General features: G+C 45.7%; 1 protein-coding gene across 3 annotated transcripts in view; it reads right to left on the bottom strand.

Moving 5' to 3' along the window:
- The window catches only part of MSRA (methionine sulfoxide reductase A), a 290,212-nt gene that overhangs the window by 21,873 nt on the left and 249,437 nt on the right, over window positions 1–18,902 (bottom strand). The window contains exon 6 of one of the 3 annotated variants that reach the window (XM_086745840.1): window positions 4,169–4,258. The exons of the other annotated variants lie outside the window; for them this stretch is intronic. Within the exon in view, the coding sequence (XP_086601966.1) occupies window positions 4,169–4,258 (90 nt within the window). The remainder of the gene's footprint in view (window positions 1–4,168; window positions 4,259–18,902) is intronic. 3 annotated transcript variants of the gene reach the window in all.

The following is an 18,902-nucleotide window of genomic DNA, read 5'->3' as shown; positions in this document are numbered from 1 at the left end:
GTAACAATGGACAGTATTACGAAGTATTGTGTTGAAAAGCAAATATTCCTACACACAAAAATACCCTGCTCCCACAGAGCGTGAACCTGGCTTTCTCTTTCTGCTGTGCTGTATCACCGTGATTTGAAGAAAAACACTTGTGGGATAGCACTTCATGCTAAGTTATGAGGGAACGGGACAGATTTGGGGTTGGTTTTTATTTTAATCGTTATTTCAGCTAACTGAGGACATTCAGATTTCAGATCGGCAGCGCACAACCAGATAACAGAGGAATACTTTAAATGCATATCCGAAATACTCAAGCCTGTCTCGGCTGATCAATAAAATAAAAATCAATAGCAACTGAGCAAGTGTGCAAGGGATTTAATTTGATTTGAAAACAACATTTTCAAGGTGATTTCCACATTCACCGGGAGCGGCAAAGAACTTGCCGGGCCCCGAAGCGGCTCTGAATATCTGTTTTGTTATCCCATCTCAAAGCACGTTTGCTGAAAGCCCTTCTGCCTGCCGATTAAAAGCGTTTGCCTTCAGCCACTAAAGGTTTCTTATTATCTTCCCTGAGCCTGGCTTGGCGAAAAAAAAATACCCTACAGTTCTTTCTTTATAGGCTTTATAAAGCGATAGCGTGTTCATCAAGAACAAGGCCAAACTGTACGCCGAGACCTCCGCCCACCCCCAAAGGTGCGATTTTGTTTTCACGATTCCCTCGAGTGCATTCAGGAGCCGCGTAAAGTAAACGTTCCTGCTACGGCTGTCTTTACAAGCAGAGGACGTTTGATGCCTATTTCATAGGATTACAAAGCGAGGCTTACAGGCCTTATTAAAAATATCACCCCAAAAAGCTGCTGTCAAATCCTTTGCGCTAAAAATTAATGTGTCATCCCACAAAGACAACACAAGAGTTATGAGCCTGGAGATAAGAGGGTGGGGTAGGCCCCTTCTCTGCCTGTGCCTCCATTTGCCCACTTGTAGAACAGAGGGTACATCTCTACCCACGGAGGAGATGCTTCACAGCTCAATTGTGCAACACGAGGACTGAGGTGGGATGACCCTGGTTGGAGGCCTGGTGCCCACCAAGCCGCTCTGTCCCTCCCCTCCTCAGCCGGACAGGGGAGAGAGGCCACAGCCTCCTCCAGGCACCCGTCTGCCCCGACATGGGGTCCTCCACGGGCTGCAGGGGGATCTCAGCTCCTCCGTGGGCCTCCACGGGTTGCAGGGGGACAACCTGCTCCACCATGGACCTCCACGGGCTGCAGGTGGATCTCAGCTCCACGTGGGCCTCCATGGTCTGCAGGGGGACAGCCTGCTTCATTGTGCAGCAGTTTTTTTCCCCCCTTTTTAAATACATTATCCCAGAGGCCGATGGGCTCAACCTCGGCCAGCGGCGGGTCCGTCTTGGAGCCCACTGACATTGCCTCTATCAGACATGGGGGAATCTTCTGGCTGGATCTCACAGAAGCCACCTCTGCAGCCCCCCGCTACCAAAACCTTGTCAAACCCAATACACGGACCCTGCTTGACTTCACGAGTGCCTCAGCATTGTCCAGCCTGGTGAGGAATCGCAGGAGATGCAACCACGTAGACCTTTTTGCTGGGAAAAAGTGGTGATTCTCATGCCAACCTTCCTCTTTTCCTTCCTTCTAGATAGGATGCATCCTGTCCCATCATGACAGAAATCCCAGAAAGGCTGAAGCTGCGTGAGCTGTGATCTACAGAAAGGACAACCCTGTTACCTCTGCAGTGAGATCTCCTAAGCAGCAGCTCCTGGGAACTTTAGGAAGTATTTTAACTTTCAGCAGAGCTTTGCTCTTCCCCTTTATCTAGTTAGTGCTTCTGAAGTGCTTTAAGAACCCGGGGCAAAAAATACGGCATGAGGCTTCGACTAATTCCACATTGGTCTATTGTATCTGGCCTCTTAACGAGTATAATTTATAGAATTCCAATAACATAAATGCATTCCAACCATCCCTGCCCCCCGAAAAGGAATCAATCGAGGGAAAATGGTCCATGACAGGAAAGAACGAGAGATCGATTAAATATTTAAAGCGTTACTGTAAATGAACAAGACGCACAAGCCAGGTCAGTAATGAGCTTCCCTTTAAGCCACTGGGAACCCACACTAATGCTGCGCTTGACTCCTGCAGGTCTCTCCCACGCGCCAGCACAACTCCCACGAGCTGCCAGGCAGACACAGCGTGTAAAGTGGTGTGTTAGGCTACGTGCGCGTGTGTGTGTGCATGCGTAAGACGGAAAGAGAGAGGTTTAACTGCTTCTGCACCTCCAGTGCAGTGAAACAGGATAAGACAAGATCCAGAAACAGGTTTTCTTTGGATTTGGGACTGACTTCCAGCAACAAGGTAACTGAGTTCCTGTAAAAGATGAGCCCCCAACATCAGAAGGACGTGGAGCTGTTGGAGAGGGTCCAGAGGAGGCCACGCAGACGCTGAGGGGGCTGGAGCAGCTCTGCTGTGAGGCCAGGCTGAGAGAGCTGGGGCTGTTCAGCCTGGAGAAGAGGAGGCTCCGGGGAGACCTGAGAGCGGCTCCCAGTGCCTAAAGGGGGCTGCAGGAAAGGTGGGGAGAGACTCTTCAGCAGGGCCTGCTGGGACAGGACGAGGGGTCATGGCTTTAAACTGGAAGAGGGGAGGTTTAGACTTGATATAAGGAAGAAATTTTTTACACTGAGGGTGGTGGGACACTGTCCCAGGTTGCCCAGAGAGGCGGTGAATGCCCCATCCCTGGAAACATTCCAGGCCAGGTTGGCCGGGGCTCTGAGCAACCTGATCTGGTTGGAGATGTCCCTGCTCCTTGCAGGGGGGTTGGACTGGATGGGCTTTGAAGGTCCCTTCCAACCCAAACCATTCTATGATTCTATGATTCTGATTCTGTTAAATTTCACAAAGCACAGAATAAATGGATGATGTAGGCTGAGACTCCTTACCATTTGGAAAGAAAACATGCTAGAAATAAAATTCATTTTGTCTTATTTTTCCAAAGGAATTAATTATATTCCATGTGTAAATTGTGTCCTGCACTTAGTATAGTCCAGTTACAGAGGAAAGGCCTCAATAAATACAAAGAACCCCACCTTATTACAGGTAACTAACATGATGGCCTTGGCTACTGTGACATTTCAGCTCAATTTAGGCTACTAAACATAGGAGAGGCAGACCTTGAGTCCCTAAATATTCAGCATGCAGAGGCAGACAGACTGCTAAAATTCATCATTTTAAGCAATATTAGTGTCCATGAGAGCTTCCAAGAATGAACAGAGTTAATAGTTCTTTTTAATTTTCTGGAAAATTCTGACTTAACAGCTCTGTTGTGACTTCTAATTCTAGAAATACTTAAGTATTTGATTTCGTGCCAGATGGAAAACTATTTGTCATAAAACTAAAGATGCTAATTAGTACAAGGACGCTGGCTAAAAGAAAGAGGACAGAAAAGCACCCTAAATTAGAGCAAGATTAGGCCGAAGGTAGATTAAAAGTAGAGTTCCTCAAGGAACATTCTTAGGATGAATCCTGTTTCATTCACTACTTTGCCACAGAACAGAAATGAGTTGACAAAATATGAACATGCAAAAAACCACCATGATATCACACGATTTGCACAGATTTTTGTAAGTCATCCTACTGCCCCACAACAGAACAGCCAAATTTCCAGCTTTCCTGATGGATATTTGCCCAATCTTTTCTCATTTCTGACCATTTGTATCGCTCTACTCTACATCCCCACCAGCTGATCTATGGTTTTTTTGAAGGATGTCACCCAGAACTGTGTGCGGCAATACAGCTACGGCTTCGTGAGAGCTGAACAAAGCAGTTTTAGTGCATATGGTGTGTAGGCTAACTTCATAAATATACATCCTAGGATGCATTTGCATGTTTTTCCAGGAACACAGCATTGCTGGGTCCCATTCACCATTCTCATCCTAAATCTATTCCTATAAAATACCCTCCTAGCCTTGCTGTCTTCCACTCCAAATACACGCAGTTGAATTCCCTGGCCTAAACCAGAGCTCTGCGCAACTCCATTCAACGCGTCTTTCCACTTTGACACAGAATAAATGTCAAAACTACTGTTAACTTCCCTGATTAGAGCTTTCCAGCCAATTTCATACAGACTTTACAGTAGTTTCACGTAGACCTTGCTGACTTAACTTGCTTACAAGAATATCATGAAGGACAGCGTCAAAAGCCTTCTTGCACGAAGACACATGACATCTACCACTTTTCTTCTGTCCACAAGGCTTTTTATCCTGTCACAGAAGGAAATTAGATTAGTTTGATGTCATTTGGTCTTGACAAGTCCATGTTCACTGTTACTTAGCTCCTTGTGCTTCTGGGTGCTTGAAAAGGCTTTGATTATTTGTGCCCGTATATTTCTAATTTCTTCTATTGCGAGTTACAGAACACTGGAACAGGTTGCCCAGAAAGGTGGTGGAGGCCCCATCCCTGGAAACATTCAAGGCCAGGCTGGATGAGGCTCTGAGCAACCTGACCTAGTCAGGGATGTCCCTGCTCCTGGCAGGGGGGTTGGACTAGATGACCTTTGAAGGTCCCTTCCAACCCAAACCATTCTATGATTCTATGATTCTAGGAATTAACATAGAGTGGTCGATCTCTACATTTTCAGGTTCTCCTTTCCCATTTAGTGTTAAGATGGGCACCAAACCTGCCTTTTTCCAGTCTCCCAGTACCTCACCCATCTCCTGCAAGTTCCAGTCCCTTGTAACTGCCAGGGGATCAGCAGTTCCCCTAGCTCTAAGTGGGGGGAGCTCTAAGATCAATACAAAGAGAATTGGAATATCACAGAGAAATAACCAACTGATCTTGAAGAGTGGCGCACTTACAAAATGGATTACAATGGAAGACTTAAAATGCAGACATGAAAAGCAAGATCTTCGGCTATTAAAAACTCTAAGAAGGCGAGAACCCTCATTTTTTTTTCGTAACATTTCACATGATGACTGTGAAGTTATCAGCGCTTCCTTTCCCATCAGCCACCTCTGCTCCAAGGGAACTAAGCATCCTTTCAAATTTTCTAATTAATCAACATAAACAAGTTACACTCAAAGATACTGTTCTCAGCCTAAACCTACCTTGAAGCTTACTGTGTCTACCCAGAGAGCCCCATTAGCTCCTGAAAGGTTGTTTTATTCAATTATATCCACAAAGCTAATAAAATATAATATGGCTACAGTCACACCAGTAAATTAAACTGTGCCAGGGCACGGGCAGAGGGATTCAATCATCAGTACTGCAAAGCTTTTATAGCAGCCCATGGCGTGCTTTTAGCCCATGCCAGCTAACATGCTTTACCGTGCTTTCCAAGCATGGTTTCAGAAAGCACCGGCCAGGGATCATTCCCAAAGGCAGTTTGCAAGTGGCCGCTCTGTTTCCATAGTTTAATAGTATGAATGAAGCCAGACCCTGCCCTTCCAGCTTTGCCCCTCTGACATGATGCACCTATTATTCAGAAAAGTGCAATCCAGGGATGCAACCATTAAAGAAATCTCTAGGACAGAGAAACATAGGTTAACAATTTCCTCCCATGACAAGCAGCCTGCCAGTGTGACTGTCAAGAATATCTCCTACATGGTTTACTTACATTACAGAACTTATACATAGTATAATTTTAGAGGCTATTTTTCGACTTCTCTTAATCTATTCCATATTAGCACTGTTGTGGTTTTTATTTTTTTTTCCTCTTGTACATTATCAAGCAGCTTAAAACATTATTCTGTTAATTTATCTGCTGATGATGTGAGCTTGGGTAAGCAGTCTTAAGTAATTTTTCATCCTGATGACACTTTGGCTCTGGTATTTACATCCATCTTCTGCCATTAAACGACATTTGCAGCTGTGTCCTTCAGAATTACGTGATTTCTGCCTCCATGATATCTATAAGTCTTAGGAGCTGATTTCCACTGTTAATGGGTTCTGCTGAACCACAACCTGCTGACTTGCCAAGGTTTTGGGATAAAACTGGCTACCAAAAGCTTTTCTGGCAAGCCAGCTGGACCTATCTGAGGATCTCGCATCCACAGTCTGCTGACACTAACCCTCTCCCTCCGCTCTTTGGCAGCAGAACATTATACTTCATAGAATCATAGAATCATAGAATGGTGTGGGTTGGAAGGGACCCTCAAAGCCCATCCAGTCCAACCCCCCTGCAAGGAGCAGGGACATCTCCAACCACATCAGGTTGCTCAGAGCCTCATCCAACCCGGCCTTGAACGTTTCCAGGGATGGGGCATCCACCACCTCATCCACCACCACATACTTCACTGTAGACCAGCTTGTCCCATCTTGTTGGCTACTCATTGCTCCATTCAAATATTTATGCTGTATCAGGGAATCTGCAGCCTTACTTTTGCCCCACCTATCAAAAAGGCAGACAGCACTCTACCACATGTTTGGACAACAGGACATGTCAGTCAAAGTGGCAACACAGAAGAAAAGCCCACTCGAGCTCTCCGTGTAGGTATATCTCTAACCCTCCATGGCTTCAACCTCCCAGTTTGTCTACAATCAGCTTCATTGTGCCATGACTTTGTAGTCGTTGGCATAAAGAATTAATCCAACAGGCAGTGACTGACAGCTTTCTTCTAAAAAAAAGGTACCATCTGGCAAAGAAGCATGGCCATACCATGCTATCCTAGTCTTCTAAAGCATTTCTGTACTCTGTCCAAGGCCAGTGATCAACCAACAGATGTGGACAGGGCTTGCGAGAGAATCTGAACCACAGATGTGGCTAAACTGGCCATGAAGAAACTTAGGCTGTAAATTAAAAAAAAAAAAAAAGAAATTACTCTCAAATAAATGAAATAGACGCCCAATGGGAACGGCTGAGAGAAAAACCTCACTAGATGTTAAATGGGACTCAATTCATTTATGGGAAGAATTTGATGAGACGGCTACCCAAAATAACAAGGAACCAAATTAGATGACCTAGGGAACCCTTTCCAGACCCAAGTTTCTATTCTATTTAAACTACGTGCACGGAAAATGCAGTGCTCGTTTCTGAAAGGAAAATGTGTTCTCCTGTAGCTTCGATGTGCACACAGGACTCTCTTTTTCCCATCTGCAGCAGTTCAGAGAGCTATTTAGTGTGTTAAATGCTGCTAAACTATGTCACCTATGGCATTTTTCTGCTTTCCAGTAGATGAAAAGACTTCTGTTCAAAAAGCAAACTGCAATATGTGCTGCATGAAATGCCAGCTGGGGGTGGAAGAAGAGAATGTAGTGACGGCAGATACTTGATTTAGCTCTGCATCAATAAAACACCCAGAGTTATAAGAGAGATGGAAAATGTCTTAATGGAACTACATTTGTAAGAGTACATTGGTCCACTCACCTGTGATTACTTCAAGGATGCTCAGCTCTACTGCTTGTGACACCAGCAAATTTAATGTGGCAGCCTCAGCCTTACTGATTTAGCCACTAGCAAGTTCATCCATTAGACACATGGACCAGCTCTTCAACATACAAATGATTCCCTGAGCATAAACTTCATCAAGTATCGTAGAATCAATTTTACATTTATAAGAAAGGACTGATGTTTTCGGTGCTGGATAGTGTGTATTCTTACAAACAAAGAATTACGGGTTAAATCTGGAATTCAGACTTAGATCTCCCCCAACTAAAGATGTCACTGAAATCAGCATGCTAAAAAATTAACTTAATGGTTTTCAGGCAAACTCCGTTGGATTCAGTTAGGAAAAATAAGACCTGTAAATTTTGCTACAGTAAGAGCCTGTCAAGATCTGAGTGAGGACTTCCGTATCTGGCCCTACTGATTGGGTCAAATTTTCAAAATCTGCACTCATACTTCTGTCCTTCTCTTATTCATACAGTATGGAAGCTAAATGGGTTCTATTCAGCTGGATTTTTTCTATGTGGGCTCTTAATCAATAGCGAATATCGTCAGGTCATTTGAATTGATTCTGCCAGTCAGTGTGGATCAAATGACACATAATAAATTTTTCTTTTTTGAGAAACTATTCCTTTGCATTTACCGAAAGAAATATTGTTTCTCTTCTTCATAGTATATTATCAAATATATTTTTTTTAAGTTACAAAACCTACCTCGGCTTCAACATTAGTGAAGCATCATATGAAACATTACTTTACTTAAAAATAGACATATCTGTAAACCAAGCTGAGGTGCTAACATCAGTGGAACAGAGGAGCAGATGCTGCTGTAATGGACAGTCCTGCTCAGACCTCTCGCCATCGCTCTTGTTCACACACTCCCAATTTCCTCAGGTCGGTGCTGGTGCTCCACTTACATTCTGGTCAACTTAGAATCACAGAATCACAGAATGGTTTGGGTTGGAAGGGACCGTTCAAGGCCACCCAGTCCAACCCCCCTGCCAGGAGCAGGGACATCTCCAACCACATCAGGTTGCTCACAGCCCCGGCCAACCTGGCCTGGAATGTTTCCAGGGATGGGGCATCCACCGCCTCTCTGGGCAACCTGGGACAGTGCTCCACCACCCTCAGCGTAAAAAATGCCCTGGGAATTCTATCAGTGGAAAACTAACCCACAAAAGAGTACAAAATATTCTGCCAGTTTAGTTCTCCAAAGTGGCTCAGCACAGTCTCACATGAGTGCTGGTGAAAAAGCTGGGGTGGAAGAGGACAGCAGAAGAGAGAAGTCAGGATCGCCCCTTCCAACAGCAGATGGTTGTGCACGTTGCTTGACTGCAACATGCGACTGCACCTGAAGTGTCTGTTCCTCCTCCTCCTCCTCTTCCTCCTCCTCTCTTTGCTGCAGCTCAGACGCAGGGTAGGGCCTTTGATGTCAGCAGAGTTATTTTGGTGCAAACTAGGCGTGAGCGGAAAACAAGCTGCGGTGTCCTACATAGCAGTCTTCTGGCAGAGGCAGTGATAGTACTGAAGAGTCCTGACTCAGAGCCTCGACGTTTTGCATTCACAGAAATTTCTTCTCCAAAGTTTCATCACATGACAGCTTTTTGGCCTTATTATTTCCACACCTGGCAACCAGTCTTTGCAGCTGCTGCAGCTCCCCTCTTTATCAGGAGTATAAATATAGCAGATACCACCAGTGACCAGAAAATAACTACGGCTTATAAAATAAATTATTATTTGTTCTTATTATATTTTAATGGAAGGAAGTTACCGAGAGTGAGGTGTTTTCCTTTGTTCTAACTGTAGGTTGTTTTTTTTTTCACGTAGTGTAGCCTCTCAAACAACCTTTCAAGTTTTGTGGTAGCAAAGTCAACCTAAAGACTTCCTTTCTCCTCTACTGGCCACAGCCACATTCAAGCAGGGTTCAGGGCAAATGTTCCTCCTCTGGTCTGGCCAGGCTTGCCTATGGCATTTAAACCTCTCCTTATCCCACGTTGCCAGCCACCATGAGGTCTTGTAAATCCTGCTGAGGAGTGGCACCAGGCTCAGATGACGGAGATCCCTGATCTTTAGCAGAAAACTTAGACTGTGCATGTCTCAGAACACGGAGTAAGACACCACAGCAAGGTGCTAAATGGCTAGGATTTGCTAGTGGACACTTGAGCAAAGGGTTTATGAGAACCTGGGTTAAGCAAGAGCTCCAGCAAGAGTTCCATTCCAACCTGGTCAACCAAGTGGGTCCTCAAAGCCTGCTTCACCATGCCTGAAAAGTACTGGAGTCAATGGGATCTATAGAGAAGGGTCCCTCACTCCTTCTTAAGTCTGCTCCAAATCTCCAGGAGAATAACTATTCTCTTCAAGAAAGCAGGTGATACATTTCTCAGAGCTGCTCTTCTTCTCCAAGGTGTGACAAGAGCATGTGTTGTGATCCACCTGCTGAAGGAGTAGGATATGCGACTCAATGAAAAAAAGAATGTCGATAACTCAAACATGACAATCTTCCAGCACCTGAAGCTTGCCCTTTTCCTCCTAATACCTTTGGGAAAGGAATCATGGCCAGCCTGGGCACTCAAGCTCCCTTCCTAACCTGAAGATATCACCTCATTGGATGCACCTCGCATATTGTGTTCTGTTTTGGGCTCCTCGCTACAAGAAAGACATTGAGGTGCTGGAGTGCATCCAGAGAAGGGCAATGAAGCTGGTGAGGGGTCTGGAGAACAAGACTTACGAGGAGTGGCTGAGGGAACTGGGGTTGTTTAGCCTGGAGAAAAGGAGGCTGAGAGGAGACCTCATCGCTCTCTACAACTCCCTGAAAGGAGACTGTAGCCAGGTGTGTTTCAGTCTCTTTTCCTAAGTAACAAGTGATAGGAGGAGAGGAAAGGGCCTCAAGTTGCACCAGGGGAGGTTTAGATTGGATATCAGGAAAAATTTCTTCACTGGAAAGGTTATCAAGCACTGGAACAGGCTGCCCAGGAAGGTGGTTGAGTCACCATCCCTGGAGATATTTAAAAGACGTGTAGATGCGGTGCTTGGGGACATGGTTTAATGGTGGACTTGGCAGTGTTAGGTTAATGGTTGGACTTGATGATCTTAAAGGTCTTTTCCAACCTAAGCGATTCTATGATTCTACGATCTCCTGCTCCAGTCACCGTATGTCCTGACCTGCCTGCTATTGGCTTTCTCCTATCACATCAAGGGAGGTTGACCCATGCTTCATTTTTAGGCTGAGAGAAAGGCACACCTTTCCTCCTGCCACATGAACCAGAACTCCAGAAAAGCTATAACAAAGTCAACATCATCCAACACATTATCAAAATGCCAGTAGACAAACCATGGCCACCAAGGTGTGACACTGATGGACACTAGGTGAGGATCGAGCCTAGACAGATGCCATCAGAGCAGTGGACTGGGCGGACCTTTAGTCAGATGCAACACATCTGGTCCGGTGTTTTTATGCAGTTTGTACAATTTTCAGACTTCCAGAACAACAGATTGGGTGACTGAAAAATTGCCACACGACGGTAGAAAGCCGTTTGCAATCTCCTGCCTGCAGAACAGACCCAATTCTAATCTGATTCCCGCTTGTTTTAGGTCTACATCTATAAATACAATTATTCCAGGTTTGCATACATAGAAAGTGCCAGGGATCATCAAAATGCTCATTAAAACCATTTGTGCACATTCCAGTCTCCTCTTCACACTTGTCCAGACATTTTATTGATCTGAAAAGAACACTTATTATGGGGAGCAGTCTTTGGAGACAGATGTAAATATGTTTTTGTGGCTATGTCATTGTGTGCAAATTTCAATATAATACATGTAGCAGCCTCATATCTCCTGAAGTTCCCTAAAAATCATCTGTCGCCCCCTACAGCCAAGGCACTTCTGATTCTTGGTCAGTCCTTGGTAACAAAGGGTTGGTACCCTGATAGGGTCCCCTGAGAGAGACCCCACCTGCAGTACTGCGTCTAGCTCTGAAGCCCCCAACATCAGAAGGACATGGACCAGTTTGAGAGGGTCCAGAGGAGGCCACGAAGATGATCAGAGGGTGGAGCAGCTCTGCTGTAAGGCCAGGCTGAGAGAGCTGGGGCTGTTCAGCCTGGAGAAGAGGAGGCTCCGGGGAGACCTGAGAGCGGCCTCCCAGTGCCCAAAGGGGGCTGCAGGAAAGGTGGGGAGAGGCTCTTCAGCAGGGCCTGTTGTGACAGGACGAGGGGTCATGGTTTTAAAACAGAGGGAGGCAGATTCAGACAGGATATTAGGAAAAAATTTTTTACGCTGAGGGTGGTGGACCACTGTCCCAGGTTGCCCAGAGAGGTGGTGAATGCCCCATCCCTGGAAACATTCCAGGCCAGGTTGGCCAGGGCTGTGAGCAACCTGATGTGGTTGGAGATGTCCCTGCTTCTTGCAGGGGGGTTGGACTAGATGATCTCTGAAGGTCCCTTCCAACCCAAACCACTCTGATTCTATGATTCATGGGTGCCTTGTACGCAAAGTTCTGGAGGTAAGGAAAAAGCCCTGGTGCTCTGAGACCACAAGGATGAGAGCGTGCTTTACATATTCAAAAGGAAACAGAGCTGCCATCATAGTTCACGGTCCACACCAACTCTCCCACGCTCAAGCAGAGAGATGCTCACGTAGCTGCCCTCCTCGCAGCATAGAAAATAACTCACATCCCCCAAAGAGGGCAAGCACAGGGTAATGGACACCGAGAGCGACAGTCCTGCTGTTATTTGCAGCAACACCTCAGTACGCCACCTCGAAGTGCTGCGCATTGATTTCAGATTTTGTTATTTAATGTGGATCTTCCATCTGCAAGGCTGTGCAGACTTGTGACTTTTACACTGCAGGTGCTGGAGCCGGAAGGTGGTAGCACAGCCAGCAAGGCATATTAAAGAGCAAGCCGGCGACGCTCCACCTAGGATGCCTGCTGTGAACTCAGTTTTTCCTTTTAAGAAGTTATAAGAGGAAACATTTGCAGTGTGTCTCAGCGACATCTCAGAATAATGCCCCCTGAGCTCCCTTCCCACCACTTCTTAAAAAGTCACTGCCGACTCTCATGTTTGGAAATCTGTTTCTAAGCAGCTTTACCTCATTTCAGACAAGTCTTACCCTAACGGAGCTCCAACATCCCCAGCAGCAAAGTTATTAACACATTCTAGGTCGCTTCCCCAGACCATGTTTTCCTCCCCAGTCCTAACCAGTTGCTCTATGAAACAGAACGTTGCAGAGCAGCCAAACAGTCTTGGCCTCTTTATTTCCAATCAGAACAACACTCTTCTGATTTCATATTTAGCTCCTGTCTGCCAAAAAGTAGCACGAACTCTGATACTGGATAGAACAATGCACAGCCCAATTTTCTAATATGGTATTATAAATTAGAATTGTAAATGTGGATCATAGCTGATGTCACTTCAACTCACATCATGCAGATATCATCAAAACAATGCATCTTCCATGAAATAATTCGATATCCTCAAGTAGCAGGAAAGGGACTCTTTGCTTCTAACATGCATCTCTCCTTTATTTTAATACAACATTAAATATGCACAGTTAAGCACTCAAAAGTCAGGAAATGAGAAATGCAAGGCTCATAGAGCTTTAACTCTGCCTCCTTGAGGATATTAATTATGTTGTCATCTTGTATCAGATCATTGCATACTGTTTCTTAAATAATCTTTTTCCGCAACCTTTCACACATCTACACACTCCCAAACAGCCTGGGATGGCTCTGCTAGAGACAACGGCAATTTATAATGGAGAGAGGACAGGTTGAGGGATTCATGTTTCAGTTCCACCTTTGACTTCCTTGGCTTCCCAGAGTGAAAATGTGCAACTTAAAATTGCTTGCATTTCCCTGTTGCTTATCCCAGTGTTCCCTGTGGTGAAATCTGTTCCCATCTGATCTCCACATTCCAGGTGTTGTGTGATTCTCAGAGAGATGTAGTCCCTCTGCATCCATGACATGGACAGTGGGATAGAGTGCACCCTCAGCAAGTACGCCGACGACACCAAGCTGTGTGGTGCTGTTGACATGCTGGAGGGGAGGGATGCCGTCCAGAGGGACCTTGACAGGCTGGAGAGGTGGGCCCGTGCCAACCTCATGAAGTTCAACCAGGCCAAGTGCAAGGTCCTGCACCTGGGTCGTGGCAATCCCAGGCACAAATCCAGGCTGTGTGGAGAATGGATTGAGAGCAGCCCTGAGGAGAAGGACTTGGGAGTGCGGGTGGACGAGAAGCTCAACATGAGCTGGCAATGTGCTCTTGCGGCCCAGAAGGCCAACCACATCCTGGGCTGCATCAAGAGGAGCGTGGCCAGCAGGTCAAGGGAGGGGATTCTGCCCCTCTGCTCCGCTCTGGTGAGACCCCCCTGCAGCGCTGCGTCCAGCTCTGGAGCCCCCAACATAAGGACATGGACCAGCTGGAGAAGGTCCAGAGGAGGCCATGAAGATGCTGAGAGGGCTGGAGCAGCTGTGCTGTGAGGCCGGGCTGAGAGAGCTGGGGCTGTTCAGCCTGGAGAAGAGGAGGCTCCGGGGAGACCTGAGAGTGACCTTCCAGTGCCTAAAGGGGGCTGCAGGAAAGATGGGGAGAAACTCTTCAGTAGGGCCTGTTGTGACAGGACGAGGGGTGATGGTTTCAAAACAGAGGGAGGTAGATTTAGACTGGACATAAGGAAAAAATTTTTTACACTGAGGATGGTAGAACACCCTCCCAGGTTGCCCAGAGAGGTGGTGGATGCCCCATCCCTGGAAACATTCCAGGCCAGGTTGGCCGGGGCTCTGAGCAACCTGATGTGGTTGGAGATGTCCCTGCTCCTTGCAGGGGGGTTGGACTGGATGACCTTTGAAGGTCCCTTCCAACTCTAACCATTCTATGATTCTATGATTCTGTGATTCTATGAGAAGGATGTCTCGGACACCGGACAGAAATATTGGGTAGCGCTTCCCCATACTCACAGTGCTGCTGCTGTAGATTAGAAAGCTGTGAAGGCATCAGACCCTTTTTGTTCATGAACCTCCCTGCACGCTGGGGAACGGACTGAATTCACAGTTATACTGAAAACGGAAGTTTTTAAAGAAAAGTCATTTTTAAGTTTCTCCAAAACATTAGAATCAGCCATCTCAGCATCACACGCATGTAAAAACATCGTTATGACCTTCCACCATTAAACCAGTGGGACAACATAGTGAATGGAGTTCTTGTAAGTCCCTTTAAACCCTCTTCTCTGCAACTTTCTTTTACTGCCGAGCCGTATGGCTCCCAGAGTGAGGCAAAATGACTTCTTATTTTACTTAGGTTGACCTTTTTTCTTTTAGGAAGACTAATATGACTGAAGACATGCCTCCAGGCATATTCAGGTTGCATCTAAATTGCCCTGCAATAACACCTCAGTAACATCTGTGAGACCACGCTCCCCGGACATCCACCCAGAGACAGTTTTAGGGTGCCTGTAAGGGTACAATAGGAGCTCACTCATCTGGTAACAAGGGCTCCCAGGCCTAAAGACATTCCTCAGAGGATTCACCTCGACCAGACGCTTGCCTGGACTCTGTCTGAAACACCCAGGCTGTACCTAGAGTCATAAATTGGGTTGGGCATGGAAAGTCCCAGGAAGTCCTCTATCACCTCTGGCTACTCATGATGGAATCCATAGATTACGGATCTGATCTGATAGCTCGCACAGCGAGGACATTCAAGCCTTTAAAAGCTGCCTCCAGAGAAGACAAAAGTGTCACACAGGCTTGGGAAGGCCTTTACTTGCCGCTGCCAGGCCACCGATCTGCTGGGACTTCCATGGGCTAAGAGGTCGCAGCCCCAGTTAGATTCACCACCTAACAGCAAGCTGGCTCTCTCTCCCTGGTAGTGACATCCACTAACAAACAGATGGTCTGCCACCTGCACAGACTGTCTAGTAACCAGGTCTTCACCAGTTTCTGTGGCTCTGCTCCAAAGCTGGCCCTGCAAATCCAATGAAGGAGCTTTCCTGTTCCCCAGTATCACTAGCAAAGAACATCATCAAGAATAAACAGGTCACTGGAGACCATCCTACATGTCATCCTATACATGACATGCTACGTCTGACACCCACGTATGATGTTCTCAGTGAAGTGTGTCCAGCAGAATCACTTGCGGCATGAAGCTAGGCTGGAAGCACCCTTCGTGTTGGACCTCAGGAGGATAACAGTGCTACCTCCTGCTAAGGCAAGTCTTTTGATTTCTGTTGAGATTCCTGCTGCCTTTTTTTTTACATTCTTACTCCTCACATTAAGCAACTTGGCAAAGCATCCAGAGGCAGCAAGGTCAGAGTGGACATGGAGGAGTCATAACAGATGACCCTGCTTCTTTAGGACAATACCTGGAGTTGAGAGTTATGCTTCCAGGTATGGAAATAGAGAAGGATGAGGCTACCGAGTTCCCCTGCGGGAGTTTGTGGCGACGGTTCCCGTCTGCACGTGTGCTTTATCTGTGGTGCAACGTGGACCAGACTGAGGACCTCTGAATCCAGTCTTCAGGTCTTCACTACGAATGCAGAGGTGCCCCTAACACCCAAAAAAGCAGCGTAGATCTTCTCCTAAAGCCACTGTTGACTGCTGCTTGGTCTGATAAGGGCCAGCCCTACTAACAGAAACACTTTTTCACTTTCTAGAACAAAGATGATGACGAATCTGAGTCCACAGACAAGGCAACCTTTAGAGAACAGCAATTATAAGTAAGCACCTTCCTGTTTGCTAATAGCACATACTCATAATGAACCTCACTCTACGAGATTAACAAGCCAGAGGCATGTGTCTGTCAGACTCGGCGCGTAACGGAGAAAGCACTCAGCTCGTCAAGAAATACAGGTACTGCATGAAAGCTTTTCCGTTCAGAAATACCGTACATATAGTAACAAGTGTTAGCAAGCAACAAGCAAAGAACAAAGGTGAGGAAGATGAAGGGAGAGGAAGACATGCCAGCGAACAAAAAATAAGGAATTCAAAGCATAATGAAAAGAATGGAGAAGGAATAGAGGAAAATGTGGTCCAAAAGATGGACTGTAGCTTCTTTACATTTCCATCAGGAAAGGATGAGACACTGCACATCCCTCTTCTCCTTGAAAAGGAAAATTCATCCCTAAACCAGAAAAAGGAAAAGAATTTGAGAAGTGAACAAAAAGTAGCTTTCTTGGATCTTTTTTTTCATTCATTTAATCCCTTCCTTGTTCTCAGTGGCTTCACGGAAGAAAACCAGAACACACCAATCCAGAGCCCAGTGTTTTGCCCCCTTTGACGGCTAACATCCAATCCTCTGACATACGCAGAAAAACCAAATCAACACCAAACGTACCCACCCACCTGAGTTCTCCTGCACACCTTTATGCTTCTTCCCAAAAGGCCGGCGTTATCCTAAGAGGTATTTTGCTGAATATAAGGATTACGGTTGGTTTTTTTCCTTATCATAAATTGGTCTGATCCTGCAGACTTTGCCTTTTTTTTTCCAGTGTAACTTTTGTTTTGTTTTGTTTTGTTTTTTCTGAGGGAGATAATTAAGAGAAGTGCTTTTAATTCTCATTTGCTGTTAACAGGGGGACAAAATCTGTTTCAAGTCCTCTTTTGTCAGTGCTGCTCCAGAGAAAGAAGCAAAACCCTGCCTGATGCTAACACCAGCACAGTCACAAGAACTCAACCTAGAACCACGCTGCTTGAAGGACCCACAAATAAAGGTCACTGAAGTACCTCTGCCTTCTTCCCCTTGCTTAAAAGATGTACAACCCTTGTTCTGCACATCACGTGTTGAAACCGGTCCTTCCCGTTGCCGAAACACACTGAGAGTTTGGTACCTTCGGTGATAAAACGTGTTCAACACAAAGGACCACCAGCTGCAGGTTGAAATACTCATTGACAGATGAACACAGCAAGGAAAATCATGTAGGCTTGAGTTGGATGCAGCATTGCCCGGTCATTAATGAGGGAGGCAGGAGACCAATCCATCTACGGACTGGACATGGAAAGAGCAATACGGGCTCGGCAGCTCTGTGGGAACCCTGTAAGTGGGAGTGCCAGAACATTTTAGGGAATTCCTCACAATGCCGCTAAACTCCTCAAAACTTGAGCACGTTACGGTTGTTGTCTGAAGCAAACGCCACAAATTAACCATTACTTGCTCTCTCCCAATCACCGTTGGAGAAGCTAACTGGTACTGCACAGATGATTGTTTTGGCAGCTTAAATGCGATGACATTCAAAAAGAGAGTCCTCCATTAATATAATGTTAAAATAAATCAACTGTGGGATGGCAACCCTAACACACCCATGGTATCTGGGGCTTTTTAGCATGCACGGGACACAACAGTGACCGGAAAAGAGCTGGACTACAGTACCTTTGCTTTTAGGATGAAGTCATAATTCCATTTTATTACAGTACAATTTCCTTTCTGTTGAGCAATATTACTCAGGAACGTCTTGTCTTTATCTACAGACTAAGTTTCCATACAGATGTGGAAAGAATTGTATGTTTTGGACTTAATGATGGGTACAGAAAGGGCTCTCCTCAGGACAAGCACATAAATTACAGTGTTTGAAAATTAAATATTAATACTTCTACCTCCTTTTTGTTTCACAGTGACTTCTCAAGGCTTGATCCCATCCCACTGACTTCCATAGGAGCTGAACTGCTCCCTACAGAGCATCTTTATAGGAATGGTAAAATTAAATTAATCCTTTTTTTATTTTTTCTCCTCTGGTTGTCACTTCATTGAATATTTAAGGAATATACTACACGGAGGAAACAGCAGCTTCCCACCCTCATGCTGAACTCTGAGGTGTCATTAAGAATTATAGACAAGCCCTTCCTCCGCGTGAGCCCCGAACCCCAACAAAAAGCGCTGACTTTTAATTTTTAAATTATAAATGAGGAGGATTGGTCTCACGGTTGTGGGAACAGCTGACAGCATCTGGCAGTCAGGTGAGGTCAAAAGCAGTTCGACACTCCAGATATTACTCCCCCAAAAAGGCGGCTGCACAGCCAATGCAGATTTTTTTTTGCTCCCTCAGGGGTGGGCTGGATGCCATTACATATGAGGTGGCTTGTCATATGGTCGATTTTAAATAAGTGTAGATATGTGCATAAGATTAATTGCATTACAGCAAGCTTTCAGGGAGTTTCAAATCACCATGACAACCCTGGTTTTATACGCAAGATGATTTTTTATATATATAGAGCAGCAAGCAGCGAGGGTGTGCATGGCTCGTGTCGGGATAATGAGGGCTGATGGGTCTCTGCCCCGAGGAGCTTACAAAACTGAACTTGGCATCGGGAAGGTACACACAAGGGTGCAAAACAAAGTATGTTCTGCAGCAATTTACAAACTCAGCCAGATGAAGCCACAGTATGAATTCTTAGCTTTTACCAGAAGAAATTGTGGAGGAAAAAACCACCCTTCCTCTAAATAATGCTGATCAACGGCATTTGTCTCCCACAAGCCCCCGAGTTACGCAGCGTGTCCTGGAGATTGTTTATCCCCCTTGAGAGAAAGGTTCGGTTGGAGATTT

This window comes from Chlamydotis macqueenii, chromosome 3 (assembly GCF_036417535.1).
Source record: "Chlamydotis macqueenii isolate bChlMac1 chromosome 3, bChlMac1.mat, whole genome shotgun sequence".
NCBI lineage: Eukaryota > Metazoa > Chordata > Aves > Otidiformes > Otididae > Chlamydotis > Chlamydotis macqueenii.
The sequence above is the reverse complement of the archived record's forward strand: the minus strand, read 5'-3'. Positions and strand labels throughout refer to the sequence as shown.